This window comes from Salmo salar, chromosome 04 (assembly GCF_965601325.2).
Source record: "Salmo salar chromosome 04, fSalSal1, whole genome shotgun sequence".
Classification (NCBI taxonomy): Eukaryota; Metazoa; Chordata; class Actinopteri; order Salmoniformes; family Salmonidae; genus Salmo; species Salmo salar.
The window spans coordinates 65,792,529-65,809,598 of NC_138294.1; the positions used below are offsets into that span (position 1 = coordinate 65,792,529).

The window sequence follows — 17,070 nt, forward strand, 5'->3', positions numbered from 1 at the left end:
TACAACGAAAGCAAAACATTAGATTATGTCAGCAGAGTACCCAGCCAGAAATAATCAGACACCCATTTTTCAAGCTAGCATATAATGTCACATAAACCCAAACCACAGCTAAATGTAGCACTAACCTTTGATGATCTTCATCAGATGACAACCCTAGGACATTATGTTATACAATACATGCATGTTTTGTTCAATCAAGTTCATATTTATATCAAAAACCAGCTTTTTACATTAGCATGTGACGTTCAGAACTAGCATACCCCCCGCAAACTTCCGGGGAATTTACTAACAATTTACTAAATTACTCACGATAAACGTTCACAAAAAGCATAACAATTATTTTAAGAATTATAGATACAGAACTCCTCTATGCACTCGATATGTCCGATTTTAAAATAGCTTTTTGGTGAAAGCATATTTTGCAATATTCTAAGTACATAGCCCAGCCATCACGGGCTAGCTATTTAGACACCCAGCAAGTTTAGCCTTCACCAAAATCAGATTTACTATTACAAAAGTCTGATTACGTTTGATGTTCTTCGTCAGAATGCACTCCCAGGACTTCTACTTCAATAACAAATGTTGGTTTGGTCCCAAATAATCCATCGTTATATCCAAACAGCGGCGTTTTGTTCGTGTGTTCAAGAAACTATCCGAAATGGTAAATCAGGGTTACGAGCATGGCGCATTTCGTGACAAAAAAATTCTAAATATTCCATTACCGTACTTCGAAGCATGTCAACCACTGTTTAAAATCAATTTTTATGCAATTTATCTCGTAAAAAAGCGATAATATTCCGACCGGGAATCTGCGTTTCGGTAAATAGAGGGAAAAAAAGAAAGACGGGGGCGACCAGTGCACGCGCCTAAGCCCACTGTCCCCTGATCGGCCACTTGACAAAGGCGATAATGTGTTTCAGCCTGGGGCTGTTTCAGCCCGGGCTCTGAGAGCCTATGGGAGCCGTGGGAAGTGTCACGTTACCGCAGAGATCCTTTGTTTTGGAAAGAGATGTCAAAGAAAGCCAATAAATGGTCAGACAGGCCACTTCCTGTAAAGGAATCTCTCAGGTTTTGGCCTGCCATATGAGTTCTGTTATACTCACAGACACCATTCAAACAGTTTTAGAAACTTTAGGGTGTTTTCTATCCATATCTAATAAGTATATGCATATTCTAGTTACTGGGTAGGAGTAGTAACCAGATTAAATCGGTACGTTTTTTTATCCAGCCGTGTCAATACTGCCCCCTAGCCCTAACAGGTTAATTTGGGTACGTTTTTCATCCGGCCGTGAAAATACTGCCCCCTATACTTTAAGAAGTTAAGAAAGACTTAGTAGAGACTGAAGCTACTGACGTACCATCTCATCGTGGAGGTATTTGACAGCCTCGAGGTTAGCCTAGCATCGTGCGAGACCTGGAGAGAATTGCTTGTGGAAGATAAACGAGTTCATGTTTCCATGGGATATTTATTGCTTTTAAGGAGTACTGTCTGCATTGATAGCTGTGCTTGCTGTGGATCTTGTGACACCTGCACAGAACTGCTATAAGTTACCTCGTCTGGAAATGTCTACTAGTAGTGAGTAACCACAACGGTGGGGTGTTTTGGGACTTTATGTATGTTGTCAATCTTTTTAAGCTCCAACGCATGCCAACAAGTTTAACCAAGCTTGCAAGTAATTTGGACATGGGTTGTGAAAAATCATCGGGGTTAATTATTTTCATTTCTTTTGATGTGGTACATTGAAAATGTGGTAATATACATCTTGAACCTGATGTCTGTTGCATTGGTGGAGTCATTTACTGTTTCAATGTCATTTAATGCATGGGAAACCATATCCTTACATAATAACAAAAATCTCTAATCATTCTATCTGAAGTTAATATCCTAGTTGTCATCACCCTAGTGAGTTTACAATGATTATTCTTATTGGAGATGTCCTTCTCACCTAACATCCCATGCTGTTGAGATCTTCTAAGTAATATTGTGAGAATCAAATTCAAGCCTGGTGAAGGGGTTACATGTATTTTCCCAGTCGAAGCTCGTTTTTTTCCCCCGAGTTCCCAGTTGTCTTGAACTCACTGAAGTCTGAGATTTCCCTGTATAACTTTAATCAGTTATTTGGACTAAAACAACTGATTGCTGAGCCAACCCAGGTGTGTATTGACACTAAATCAACTTTGGATTTGATTATTGTATCAGACCAAGAGAACGTCTGTCAGTCAGGAGTCTAAAATAATAGTTTTAGTGCTCATTTAGTAAACTAATGTATCCGTAAGAAATCCAAAATGCTACCTGAGCCAGGTAAAAACTACATGAAGGTACAGTCTATGAAACAATACTCAAAGGAACGTTTTGTAGAAGTACTTGGAATTTTATATTGGTCTCATGTACTAAGCTGTGATGTTGATCAAGCTTGGTATCTCACTCGACTCTAGCGCCGATGAAACAAATTCAAATCAAACAGCGGTCAGGGAAATGGATCACTTAAGGAAAAGGGATCGCTACCTGGCCAAATTCAGAAGAACAAATCTTCAACAAGATTATGAAGGTTATATTAACTGTAGAAACCAGGCAAGATACAAAATGGATAAGGCCAAATCCCAACATTACAAAGACGCTGTTAATGACAACTTACATCAGCCTTGTAAACTGTGGAACATTTTAAAGGACAATGGCTCAAAAACTCCCCATAAAAGGTAAAATCCTATTGTGTTGGCCTGGATATTGATGATGTTTTATGCTATGACCAGGAAAAGGTTGCAAATTATTTTACCACATTTTTTACCACTATAGCCTTATCTCTGGTTAAGAAGTTACCGACCTGCTCTGGACACTATGGCCAGTCTTTCATGAACAACTTTTACCATAGCAAAGGTATCACTAATTATTTGTTTGAGCTGTGCATCGTAACAGAGGACAAAGTTTCCAATCTACTATGCTTAATGAGCACAAACAAAGCAACTGGGCTGGATAACCTTCCTGCAAGATTCATAAAGAATAGTCCTTGTGTCACTGCTAAAATGATAACGACTATTGTAAACCTTTCTATTAGTAGTGGAACATTTCCCAATGATCTCAAAACAGCCCGGGTGGTTCCGCTCCACAAGAAGAGCAGAAAAACATATGAAGGAAACTATAGGCCTGTGTCGATCCTCAGCACCTTATGCAAAGTTGTTGAGAGATTCATTTTTTAATCAACTTGAGGGATACCTTCGAGCACAAACTACTTTACGAACTCCAATCTGGCTTTAGAACAGCTCATTCCACTAATACTTGCCTTATCCACCTTTTTGGCCACATTAAGCAGGGAAGTGGGAAGAGGAACTATACAGATAGGGTCATGTTAGACTTGCAGAAAGCTTTTGACACTGTGGATCATGATATTCTCCTGATGAAACTGAAATGCATGGGTCTAAATAATGTAGCAGTTAATTGGTTTAGGTCTTATCTGACCAACAGAACACAAGTATGTAATGTTGGTGATGTTCTGTCAGAGGCCAAAGAAGCATCCTGTGGAATACCGCAGGGATCAATTTTAGGGCCTCTCTTATTTCTTATATACGTTAATGACATTCCAGATACAGTAAAGTGCAACCTCCTGCTTTATGCAGATGACTCAGCCATACTGGTATCAGGGAAGGATATAGTTTACACAGAGGAGACCCTGAGTAAGGAATTCCATTTTGTTAGAGATTGGTTAACTGACAAAAAATTGTCGCTACATTTGGGAAAAACTGAATCGATTTTGTTTGGAACAAAACATAGATTGTTTAGGGCTGACAAGATAAAGGCATACTGTGCAGGCAAGGATATTGAATCTAACTTATCTTGGTGTGTCCCTAGATCAGTGCCTTTCTGAAGACCTGATTGCTGCCAAATTCTTTCTAAAATGGTGAATAAATCGAAATGTTTATATCCTAATGCTAGATATTTTAACATCAAAGTTAAGAAACTGCTAGTCTCAACCTTGATCCAGTGTCATTTAGATCATGCCTGCTCTGCTTGGTATTAAGAACTATCAAAAAAGCTGAAAAAGAAAATGCAGGTCATGCAAAATAATGTTATCAGGTATATGCTGAATGTCCCCTAGGACCCACATAGGGGTACTTGAGTTCCGGTAGGTGGGCTTGTTGCCTTTGGAGTCCAGAGTGGACCAACTTAAACTTACTCATATGTTTGACATCTTAAATGATTGTGCCCCAGCTTATATGAAAAACCACTTTGATATGGTCTATAACCAACACAGTTACAATACCAGAGCTAGCGTTGTCTTGTAAAATCCCAAGAGTAAACAGTACTGCGAGGAGCACGTTTTTCTATACAGGCATTTGTCTATAGAATAGCCTCCCCCTGGAGATCAAGCAAAGAAAAAGTAGAAAAAGCAGGGAAAGGTTTTAATATGGACAAGGTTATCTAAGTAAGAGAAACCACACCACTGCCCCTTGTGCCCCCTACTGCTGGCCAGGTGTATTTATTTGAATGATGTGCAATGAATAGATTGTTTTAGTGTGAAATGAATAGGGTTGATTTTTAAGGTTAGGGAGAAGTGCAGTGAATATTGCCACTTTTTAGGATGTCAATATAAATTATCTATCTATATCTATTTATGGTTGTTTGTAATTTTGTCTTGCCTTTTAATCATATGTGTTGTTTTTACCATCGAGGACCACTTTGTAAACAAGCGTTTTAATTAATACGTTCAAGTGATATCCTCTGGGTCCACATCGCACATTTTGTTGTAGATGTCTTTTACCCAAAATAAATTAAATTCAATGATGTTGACATAAATCAGTCCAATCATAGATAAAATGACGTCAAATCACATTATATCTGTGGCCAATGACCTTGACCCTTACATTTTGAGTCATTTTAGCAGACACTCTTATCCAGAGCGACTTACAGTAGTGAATGCATACATTTCATTTCATACATTTTTTTTCCTTTTTTTCCCTCCGTACTGGCCCCCGTGGGAGTCGAACCCACAACCCTGGCATTGCAAACACCATGCTCTACCAACTGAGCCACAGGGAAGACCCTTCTTGGATGAGCACTTCTAATGTAAATCTATGGCATCACCCAAGGGGGCTTGAACTGCCTAGCTCTCCCTGTAGATTCTGCGGTGACGTAGTGTCTCCATGAATGACAGTGCACTGAGCAAATCACGGTGCAACTAGAGAAGATTACCAACGCCTACAGAAAGCAGAGCTAGGCTGAAACACCTGCATTTTGGAGCCGCCTTACTCAAGAAAGCAAGAAAGATACCATGTTTGTATGAGGCTTTATTCACTCAATAAATGTGTTTTTAAATTGTTAACCAACTGATATGTGGACACTAATTATTGCCAAAATAACATGCAAAAAACAGGTGGGGCTCTCACCTGCCCTGAATGACGGATCGCCACTGCTCGTCTCGAGATTTATGACAAATGAGGGAGGCTGACGGACTCCTTTCTCTCTAAACCAGATGCCTGCAATATGTCTTCTGTAAATTCTCTATCTAATTATTTTGTGTGTGTGTGTTTTGGGAGCAGCTGCTGTCAGTGTTGCTGAAGAACAATCACGCTTTAATTCGATGCCAAAAAGCTCTTAGCCAGATTTTGGCTTGACACAAAAAATGAACAGGACAATTTCATCAGGGTACTCGTGCATAAATACATTATTTGTTTTCATGTAAAGCACTCTTTGATGTGAGAGCTGAAAAATGAGTAGAATTGATCATTCGGAACAGAGCATCTCATCAGGCTTGTGTGAGATGGACAAATTGTAGGCCTGATTACAGTTGTCTCATTAATCCTGAACAACTGCAAGATTGCACTAACATTGTAATTACATTGTAGTTATTAAGATGTGAATGGAAAACCACGCTTGATCCAGTACAACTCTGCGACGCTGTGGTAGTCCATTAGGACTGAGGGAACAGATGAGCCCCCCCTCTTCCTGCTGCGTTATAAATGAGGAGATGTGGTTGAAACGAGTGTGAAACATGCGAATGTCTCCCCTGCTCTTCTGACGTCCAATCCGGTAGCACAGCAGTGCTCATTAACGCAGCCGTCAGTTGCAGCGCTTCCGACACCACACACTGTTACTACAGCAAAGCAAACGTGTGTGTGTGTGTGTGTGTGTGTGTGTGTGTGTGTGTGTGTGTGTGTGAGAGCGCACTCGCGAATGCATTTCTTGGAGGAATCCGAATGTGCGCATGGCTGTTTACAGCTGTGTGAGACGTGCCTGTTTAATTAGGTTTAGGAGAGCTCTCCTCTCAATTACTGTCCATCAGCCCTCCCAGTGGGGGTACCGGGGGCAGCAGGAGACAAGGGAGTGGAGGGAATGGGGGAAGGAGGAGGCTTAGGCTCAATCCCAATACACACCCCCACCCCTAGCACTCCCCCTCTGTTTTGCGTGATCCCGCAAGCCTCATCAAGTCGGAGTGGTATCCCAATTCAACTTTGAGCGAGGCGTAGTGCCTTTTCAGCCTTCTAGTCTGCCCTCCAAACGAAGCGAATTGAGATGCAGACTTTCTATCAAGTGTTTCCCAAAACTCTCATGAAGCTCTGTGAACCAACCCTGGCGAGTTTCTAGAATAATACTAGGATGGAAGCAAATGTAAGTAAAACTTCATATGAATCATGCAACAACAACAAAATACAGTAGTCAAACAATTATGCATATTTTTGTCATAAAGGTAATTTACAAAAATAGCTATTTACAAGCTGACATTAGCCAGATAGCTATACATTTAGTAATACATATTGTTTAATGTTTTAGGGACTCTAGCAAACCAGGCTGTCATCTTGTGAAACCCAGTGGATGTAATCTAGCTTGTAATCTAGCTAAAGCATCATCTGCAAATTGTATAAAATATTTTGTATGCATGCCTTACTGTTCATAAAATTTTTTAAGTCAATCACTTGTCATTGTTCTTTATTGTAGTCATTTCAAATGTTAGAGATTGCAGATATTTGTCATGCAATAAAGCTGAAGTAATGTAGCTAACTCTTTTCTTGCTTATTCTGTAGTGGAGGATAAAAATACTTGTATGCTTATGGATGCGTAGCTATGCAGCTGATATGTTTATGGACCCTAAAACGTTTGGTGTATACACACACACACACACACACACACACACACACACACACACACACACACACACACACACAGGTTTTAATTGCTTCCACTGGTTAATCATGAATCCCCAAGAAATTGCAGAAAATTACTGTGTGAAGGAAATGCAATTGTTACATGTAAAACTGCTATTATGGAATGAAAGTCCTGCTTCAGTACTACTCCACATTGAACTACAGCCAGAGGATGGGCACATTACGAGCACATTGTTGTTTTGCAGTTCTCATTTGTTGCTCATATGGTAAGTACGTATTTGTTGCATGAGAAATATAAGGAAAGTTATTACTGCCGCCAGTACAGGCATTGTGAAAAACAAGAGTCATCGTCAATGAATTGCGTGGTATAGGCAATGCCTTGGTGGCTTCTGCTGATCGTGAGTGATGTAGCGATGTCCAATTTCATAGGGTTATTTATTATTTCTCGCTACCATTAGTTGATCCGTTTGGAGGGACATTCCCCCACCGAGAGACACTCATGGCTAAGGGGGGTATTGAGATTGAAACCAAGTCATGGCTCATCTATCCATCCATCCATCCCTTCTCTATTGTTACCAGTGGCATGTATTCATGGATGCCAAGGGAAGAAAATCATTTATATTTAGTCTCTCTGCGTTTCATAATTTTCCTTCTATTTGCAAGAGGGTGAATGTACACTACCGTTTAAACGTTTGGGGTCACGTAAAAATGTCCTTGTTTTTGAAAGAAAAGCAAATTTTTTGTCCATTAAAATAACAAAATTGATCAGAAATACAGTGTAGACATTGTTAATGTTGCAAATTACTATTGTAGCTGGAAACAGCTAATTCTTTATGGAATATCTACATATGCGTACAGAGGCCCATTATCAGCAACCATCACTCCTGTGTTCCAATGGCACGTTGTGTTAGCTAATCCAAGTTTATCATTTTAAAAGGCTAACTGATCATTAGAAAACCCTTTTGCAATTATGTTAGCACAGCTGAAAACTGTTGTTCTAATTAAAGAAGCAATAAAACTGGCCTTTAAACTAGTTGAGTATCTGGAGCATCAGCATTTGTGGGTTCCATTACAGGCTCAAAATGGCCAGAAAGAAAGGACTTTCTTCTGAAACTCATCAGTCTATTCTTGTTCTGAGAAATGAAGGCTATTTCATGCGAGAAATTGCCAAGAAACTGAAGATCTCGTACAACGTTGTGTACTACTCCCTGCACAGAACAGTGCAAACTGGCTCTAACCAGAATAGAAAGAGGACTGGGAGGACCTGGTGCACAACTGAGCAAGAGGACAAGTACATTAGAGTGTCCAGTTGGAGAAACAGACGCCTCACAAGTCCTCAACTGGCAGCTTCATTAAATAGTACACGCAAAACACCAGTCTCAACGTCAACAGTGAAGAGGCAACACCGGGAGGCTGGCATTCACTCCTATCAAATCCCATTGAGAGCATACATCAGACAGAAAAACCTGAATTATTGCATCTAAAATTGGCCATTTCCTAAATTCTCCAGGAATGGAGATAGGGATTTGGGCTTCTGGTTTTACTTAATTCTCCAGACTGGCCAAAGATTATAATAGCGATTCTGATCCAACCATTAATTCATAACTTGTTGTGCTTCTGGCCTGATAGCATGGAAGTTCAATATGTAGCTAGATGTAGAAGGCTAATGTTAACTAGCTAACGTTGCCCATGAATGGAAGTTAGGCTACCGAGCAAGCATTTTAGCCAGTTAGCCCAGGACAACAAAAATAAAAGCATGTAATGTATGACAGAGTGATAGACCGTTTCGTCAACATGAAAGAGAGGGGGATGGCATTGGCGTAGGGTGAGTCAACATGTTTTTCTACTTGCACGAACACGCACGCATGCACACATGCAAACAGAAATCCACATCATATTTAGCTTATGTTGATTGGACTAAATTGTTGAAGTTGAAATGGTGCTTGAATAGTGGAGGCAGCTCCTGTTTTCTTAACTCTCTGTGGTTTTAAATCAATAGATGTTTAGTAGTCCGAAAATGTCAGAAACATGAACTTGCTTGACCATGCTGTAGGTCATGTAACTGTATGTTACTGTACATGCAATATGCTTTGTGGACTTCACTGGACAGAGGTTGCTATCCGGTTTTGTGATAAAACAAAAAAGTGTGGTTGAATTTATTCTGCTACTAGGTCTTCTGATTGTGAAATATAGGCCTAAAGGCAGAGACAGTCACAAGGCATATGAATTAACAGGTTGTAGAGCAAACAATAAATTATCACAAGACATAGGTTGTAATATGGCATTTGGGGGTGGAGGGGTTGACTTCCCCAGTGATTTTACCCATGCACCACTACTGACTTTTACCCATCCTCAAGACGGCCTCTACAGCCATTCCAACAAAACTAGCTGTCAGGCAGTAAGTAATGTCTATCTTTAGCCACCACAGCATGTGTTGAATTATGCATTGCATATATTGCATAGGCTCCTCCTGTGGTTATTCTTTAAAATGACATGGTGGAATTGTGAGAACAAATGAGCCTGCTGACATGTATCCATTTTGTTCCTCTCTCTCCCACTCACTTGTCAACAGCCATCATTAAGGGGTGTAAGGAACACCTGACAAGCTGCTCAGTTCACCCAGCTTCAAAGTGCCTTGTCAGATGAGATGGTGACGGCTTCAAAACACAAGCCGACTGGGTTTGCAACCCCGAGCTGCTTTCATCATTAACATTGTTATAAGGTTATTAGTCAGCTGCTCTGACACACACACACACTTCCCGGGAAGTGCACTGCTGTAGCGGGACAGAGGTGGCCACTCGTTAACAATAACTGAGTGAGGTCTGCATCCTACTTTGCTTCCGACAGTGCTGCTTCCAGCATATTCTGTCAATCACAGAGTAGGTACAAATTCAAATGAAGGTCAATGGTCTTACTTGTGTTTGATGGTTGGATAATGATCAACTGTTTGATGGCTGCATAAGTACATGATCTTTGTGTAGTGTTTCAGAAATACAGACAGACAATAAGCACATGCTTCCTGTTCGCAAAGCCAAAGCATTCCTGTCACTTGAATGTTTTTGAATCGTGACAATCATAACCAAAAAAAAGTAGGGTAAATTCAAAAGTGAGTTCTCATTAAATGTGACATGTACGATAGAGAGCGCAGTCCCATTTCGGTGTCGTGATTCCTTTATCCTCCAGAAGTATCATTACATGTCAGCCATGACAGTTTGAGACGAGGGTTGCGTCTCACCCACACACTGAGCCGGCTGACGTTGGCCCGGGTGTACCTTGTCACAATGCCCCCCCCACAAAGTGTGAAACCTAGCTGATTTCTCTACCTTTCAAATGTGTGCCTATAATCTCTCAGGCAGGGATGGTAATGTGACAAAATCGTATTCACACTGGCGTCATTGCAAACGCACACACACAAATCCACATCTGCGTTCATTTCCACCATTTCGAATACACACATACGCACACTGTGAGCACGCACGCACACACACACACACGCACGCAGCAAAGGGGATCTCCACCTCTCTCCCAGGCCTATTATTAGATCTTCAACCCAGAGAGAAAATAATCACACGTTCATCTGAAACACAACAGGAGCTGATGCTTGCAGCAGTGTGTGAGAATGTGTCTCACTTTGTGCCATATTAAGACATTGCTCTCCTTTAAAAATACTATCATTAGAGCTGCAGGAATGACACAGTGGAAAACAAATAATCAAACTATGATAACTTTAGAGAGAGGGAACCAGGAAACACTGCAAATATCCACAAATGGAAATTGTTTTTGTGTAATAAATGCATAATATGTGAGTTCTCATTAGATAAACGTAGGCTTATCCATGGGGTCAATTACATTTCATATCTGTCAATATATAAACACCAGGCCTACTGTCTGTTCTGGTAGTGTAGGCTCTGGCAGCATCCAGAGCTGGGTGCACATTTGAATAAAACAAACAGTCACAGACAATAAGCTCTTTGTGCAAAGCAGATCTAGCAGACTGATACTGCTACAACAACTCATCTCAACGCTTCAGTCTCTTCCCAAACATTCGGAATGGGTGGCATTGGCACAACAAGATTAGGTCTTTGAAATGGGGCAGGGAGTGAACATCAAAATACTGTTGTATGATATGGAATAGGTTCAGTAAACTACTGACACGAAACCCAACACAGCACTTCCAATTCAACATTGAGTTCACTAGCTCTATGTAAAGTAAACACAGAGCAAACATGATACAATGAAAGCTCACATTTACAAGGTCAAGTATTCATTATTACCAAACACTTGGGTGCCTTTTATAGTGGCAATTAAATGGCTCTATTTTAGACTGGGCTATGTTTGCTTCTTGTTGTGTCTTATTGGGCTATGTTTGCTTCTTGTTGTGTCGTTTATTGGTGGTGTCAAAATTACAAGTATCAAATTGCAATCATCCTCGACATGCTTGAGAAATTCACAATTGTCTTTTCGGTCTCTTCGGTGGTTTGATGTACTATTTATGGATGCGAGTGTGACGTAATATATCTAAAAATGCTCAAACCTGACCACACACATTTTGCTTTGAATTGAATGTACTGTGGAGCCTGCGCTCGTGAGCTAAAGATGGTTACGAATAGACAGAAATGGAGAAGAAAAAAAATGCAAATCAGGACATAGTGAACAAAGTGTGTATAGTGTTACCTCCGTACTGTTGTCATGACTGTACAACTAAACTGTATGAATCGGAAAGTCTGCTATGGTTAATATGAGGAATGCAATAGATCCTTCCTACGAATGAAATGACGTCGTGCGACGCAAAAAGAGAGGTTGAATTCACATTAACCGTAACTCGAATAACTTGGATGCACGAATGGAAGGACAGGAACCATAGTACAGCTGAAATCTATTTGAAGTTCGTCTATCCTCTCTTACATATGTCATAACATAAGCCATCCAATGACGTCGGCGGCAACATGGGAGATGACGATGTCAGGACATTGCAAGTGGCTTCACAGGCCACCCGGCAAAACTGACCAGAGAGCAATTCTGTAGCAACCAAATTGCTCACAGAATGTAAAAGGCTGCTTTTTTTTTTTTTTTTTTTTTTTAACACTGTAGGCTATCGGTAGCTTATATTTTATATTAACTGTGTTTCCGTAAAATCAGTCATAGCAAATTATTGTAAAATAGACTACAGCCAACACAATTATAGTGTACGTTCACTTAGGTTGACTCCAAGTTCCTGACCAATTCTAGTTGAAACTGGTAATGCAAAAGGCAAACAACACAAACCGTTTGTTTAAGCTGCACACAAAATATTTTATAAAATCGGTACTTACTATTTGCACAGGTGCTGAAGACACATATCGAGGCATTCCCCTTCCACTTCGTCCTCCGAGGTGAGGTCCGATAAAGGGCGCATTGGGACAGGGTCGTTCTCCTGGAGTGGTGGCCTCATCTCTCGGAGGAAGAGCTCCAAGAACCTTCGGAAGGTTTTCTCCTCTGTTGCAGAGCCGGCCATCACTTCTCATTCCTGGACAGACAAGAGACAGCAGTAGCCGGGCAAGAAGACTACTTCAAATCGCTGGCTGGACAGCACCCCACTGGTGCCGGTTGGGAACGCGCGCGCGTAAACAAGGCTTTCGCTCAATCACAGAAGAGGGTGGGTGGGTGATGACAACGTATAGGAAAGGGGAGGAATTTTGTTGATAAAAGGGAGGAAGCGTCAGGTTTGGGAACGCGCACGTACAAGAATCACCACGAAAAAAAGATCAAAGTGAGGAATTCTTGTATGGAGGTCAATGAGTGTCGAATTTGTTAAAACAAACTATTACTAATTTGCTACGTGAAGCTTATTTGATCGAATAGAAGTGTCGTAATGGTTAGGTTGTTACGAATGCACTGATATAAGTGGATGCACGTGGCATTTCGGCAACTTAGGAAAAAAACGAATTTATATCGGACTTGTGCCTCTTATTCACACGCGTATCTGCCCTCTCATTGGCTAGAATTGTCCCACCTGATCTCGCCTGACTTCCATCTTTGAGGACATGCAGTTCCATTGTAAGAGTGGTCACACGACTTTCCTGTCAATATAATAGATACTTGTTGGATTAAATAAACCACATGCTTTAAAATAAGCTTTAAAATAAGCTTTAAAGCTGGGAAAATTGCCATCACTGTGCAGTAACTAATAAATATCACTAGCATACAGTGCAGTCGGAAAGTATTCAGACCCCTTGACTTTTTCCACATTTTGTTATGTTACAGCCTTATTCTAAAATGTATAACATTGTTCTCCCCCTAAATCTACACACAATACCCCATAATGACAAAGAAAAAACTGTTTAGAATATTTGTCAAATTTATTTCAAATAAAAAACGTAAATATCACATTTACATAAGTATTCAGACCGTTTACTCAGTACTTTGTTGAAGCACCTTTGGCAGCGATTACAGCCTCGAGTCTTGGCACACCTGTATTTTGGAGTTTTTCCCCATTCTTCTCTGCAGATCCTCTTAAGCTCTGTCAGGTTGGATAAGAAACGTCGCTGCACAGATATTTTCAGGTCTCTCCAGAGATGTTCGATTGGGTTCAAGTCTAGGCTCTGGGTGGGACACTCAGACTTGTCCCGAAGCCACTCCTGCATTGTCTTGGCTGTTCTTAGGGTCGTTGTCCTGTTGAAAAGGTGAACCTTCACTCCAGTCTAAGGTCTTGAGCAGGTTTTCGTCAAGGATCTCTACTTTGCTCCGTTCATCTTTCCCTCGATCCTGACTAGTCTCCCAGTCCCTGCCGCTGAAAAACATACCCACAGCATGATACTGCCACCACCATTCTTCACCGTAGGGACGGTGCCAGGTTTCCTCCAGAAGTGATGGTTGGCATTCAGGCCAAAGAGTTCAATCTTGGTTTCACCAGACCAGAGAATCTTGTTACTCATGGTCTGAGAGTCCTTTAGGTGCAAGAGGGCTGTCATGTGCTTTTTACTTTGGGCTCCCAAGTGGCACAGCGGTCTAAGGCACTGCTTATCAGTGCTAGAGGCGTCACTACAGACCCTGGTTCGATCCTGGGCTGTATCACAAACGGCCGTGATTGGGAGTTGTTGGGTGGTCCTTTGACACAGACACAGGAACCTTGGTATGAAACTCTTTAGTAATAAAATGCAATTGCAGACAGATTCACATACAGAGTACCTCAGTAGTCTATAGTAAAGATCTGTGTCGCGAAACAGGAGACCACACTCTTTATACAACTTACTGTCAATCATATCTTAACATTGTTGCGTTGGATTAGATACAAAGTATCTAAGATGAGAAAAACATGTCTAGACTGTGGTTTCTCACTCTACTATCCCAGTCTTGAGCCTGAGTGACTATCAGCAGGTGCAGACAATTCTCAGCCTGAGAACTAAAGCAGTACATCTCCATTTACCCAGTACTTTTCCATCATTGCGCATTGCAAGCCTACAAAGGTTATCACATATACACAGTAATCATGGCATTGGTGTATACCCCAGGCCTTTATTAACACTACTGAGCATTTTCATTAACACCAGTGGTAAACAATCCACCCATGATTTCTTGGTGGAGTGGCATACCTTAGCTTACCCTTGTTTAAGTTAATAGATTGGTTAGCTCTCTCGGTAACCCCATTACTCTGGGGGTGGTAGATGGACACAGACGACTTCTGGTCCACTCCTATCATTATGGCTACCTGCTTCACTACATCACCAGTGAAGTGGGTACCATTGTCTGCAGATAAAACCTCAGGAACATCAAATCTAGGTCTTATCTCCCTCACTAGTAGCTTTGCTACTGTCTTAGCATCACAGTGTGTGGTGGGAAATGCCTCCACCCACCTGGTGAACCAGTCAATAAGGACTAAACGGTACCTTTTCCTTTCTTTTTGCAAGATCTATAAAATCCATGGCAAGATGGACAAACAGTCCTGGTTTCAGAGGTGTTCCTTTAGCAATGTTAAATTGCATGCACGTAGCACATCGAAACAGAAACTGTTTCACATGCTGAGTCAAATTTGGACAAGACCAATCCAAAGAAATTGCCTCTATCATATCCCCCCTTGACAAATGGGCCATACCATGGGCCACTTGGCATACAGAGACGATACGACAAGCTGGCAGACTGTCTCCAAATTTTAGAAACGGGGTCAAGTTTACAACCCTACTGTTGCCATACCAAATGAGAACCAACATCCAAAGCCTGTTTAGATTCCAAATCATCAATGTCATTCCCAACATGGAGTGGCCATGACACTGAGGCAGCCAATTTAGCAGCCTCATCTGCCATGGACTTTACCCATACTCACAAAATCCCCCCCGTGTGTAAGCAGCAACCTTCACAATAGCCAAAGCAGAGGGCAGCATCATAGCCTCCAAGAGATCTAAAACCATAGTTCTATTACATATAGGACTTCCACAAGCATTGTGAAAACCCCTACTCCTCCAGACACCACACCAGGAGAGACAAACCCCTATTGCATAAGCAGAATCAGAGAAAATTGTAACCCTTTTCCCTTCTCCCATTTTACAGGCAGTCGTTAGTGCCAAAAGTTCAGCCTGTTGAGCTGAGAAAGTATCTGGTAATGGTTGTTGTATGTGAGTGGTTCTATCAATTGTCTCAATACCAAACCCTGCATGTTTCATCCCTGTAGTTTCATCTATATATGCAGAACCGTCAACGGCAGTCAGGGCAGTGTCAGAGGTCAGGCTGGTGCACCTAAGCAAGAACAGTAGGCTCCAGTGTCAATTAAGAATGGGATAGTTCTGCCATGTACCCAAAGTTTGATTATTGGGTCCTTTCTCCCCCCCCCCCCACCATCATCTTCGAATATGTACTGGGGACACTGGAGGAAAGGGTCTGGGCCTCTTCATTGCTGATCGTCAGGAAAATAAGAACTGTTGGTGTTCTGATTTCCTTATGGCCAGACACCACCTCTTCCCCCCCCTCTGTGGTTGATTTTCTCCACATCCTCCTTGGTGGCCAGGACCAGGCTTGTAACCTCCTTGTGCCTGCTGGGGAGGTCCTCCATAGGTTTGGGGTTGCTGCTAATTTCCACCTTGTTGTTGGCATCCTCCTGTTTCCTCCTCTGAAATTTCCTCTCCCTCCAGGTGTTGTAGCCCATTCTTGATATTGAGGATTTTGTGGACATTGGTTTCTCATGTGTCCAAATTGTCCACACCCCCAGCATTGCATAGGTGGCATTCTGGGTGATGGTGGGCCCCATGGTTGTGGGTTCCCATAGGTCTGAGGGGGAAATTGTAGAAAAGGCACTATGGGCTGTGGTTGCAGCGCATGTCCACTTGGGGTTGCTGTAGGAGCAGGAGTGTTCATCGTCACCATGTCAGGCTCACCTTTAGTTTGTCATATTGTCTCCTGTTTTCCTCAGAATCGTCATTCTGTAGTTCCCTCAGTTGTTTTCGGTGTTCGCGGACTTTACGCCTTAAGTCTTTCCATTGTTCTTTGAAAATACAGTATTCTTTTACTCTTTCCAAACTTTGTTCTTCCATCATGTCTGGCAGTTCTCACTGGTTTGTATGGGATCTTTTTCTTACTGCCTGTTTCCCAGTCCTTCTCCGGATCCCAGGGTCCACTACTGCCCTTATATGAACTGCTGGCCATATGCGGAATCTTCCTGTCTGTCTGGGTTTCCTAGAGGGGTTGACAAGGACCCGGGGGACCCTAATTCTGCCAATTACTGAAACTTTTTTCTCCATCTCGTTCTATTCTTTTTTCCCGTTTGTAGACTCTCACCCTCTTCATCTTCTTTCATTAGTTCCCCCTTAATAATTACCTTTGTACAAGTAGCTATCACTTCCACACCTCATTCTTTATCTTCATAAGGTGGGGGAGCTGTAGGGTGAAGGGGCCCACACAGGAACATTTGATAAGACTAAGTGTGATGTGATAAATGACAGTCAAGGGAAGGCAAGCCAGTAAGAAGGTTACCATACTGTCAGCCACTATATTGGGACTAATCCTGGG

At 41.7% G+C, this 17,070-nt stretch overlaps 1 protein-coding gene across 1 annotated transcript in view; it reads right to left on the bottom strand.

Moving 5' to 3' along the window:
• Positions 1-15,877, bottom strand: part of LOC106603465 (protein phosphatase 1E) — a 96,820-nt gene extending 80,943 nt beyond the window's left edge. Inside the window, exon 1 of the mRNA XM_014197187.3 lies at positions 12,408-15,877. Coding sequence (XP_014052662.1) covers positions 12,408-12,589 — 182 coding nt within the window. The 5' untranslated portion in view covers positions 12,590-15,877. The remainder of the gene's footprint in view (positions 1-12,407) is intronic.
• Positions 15,878-17,070: the final 1,193 nt, after the last annotated feature.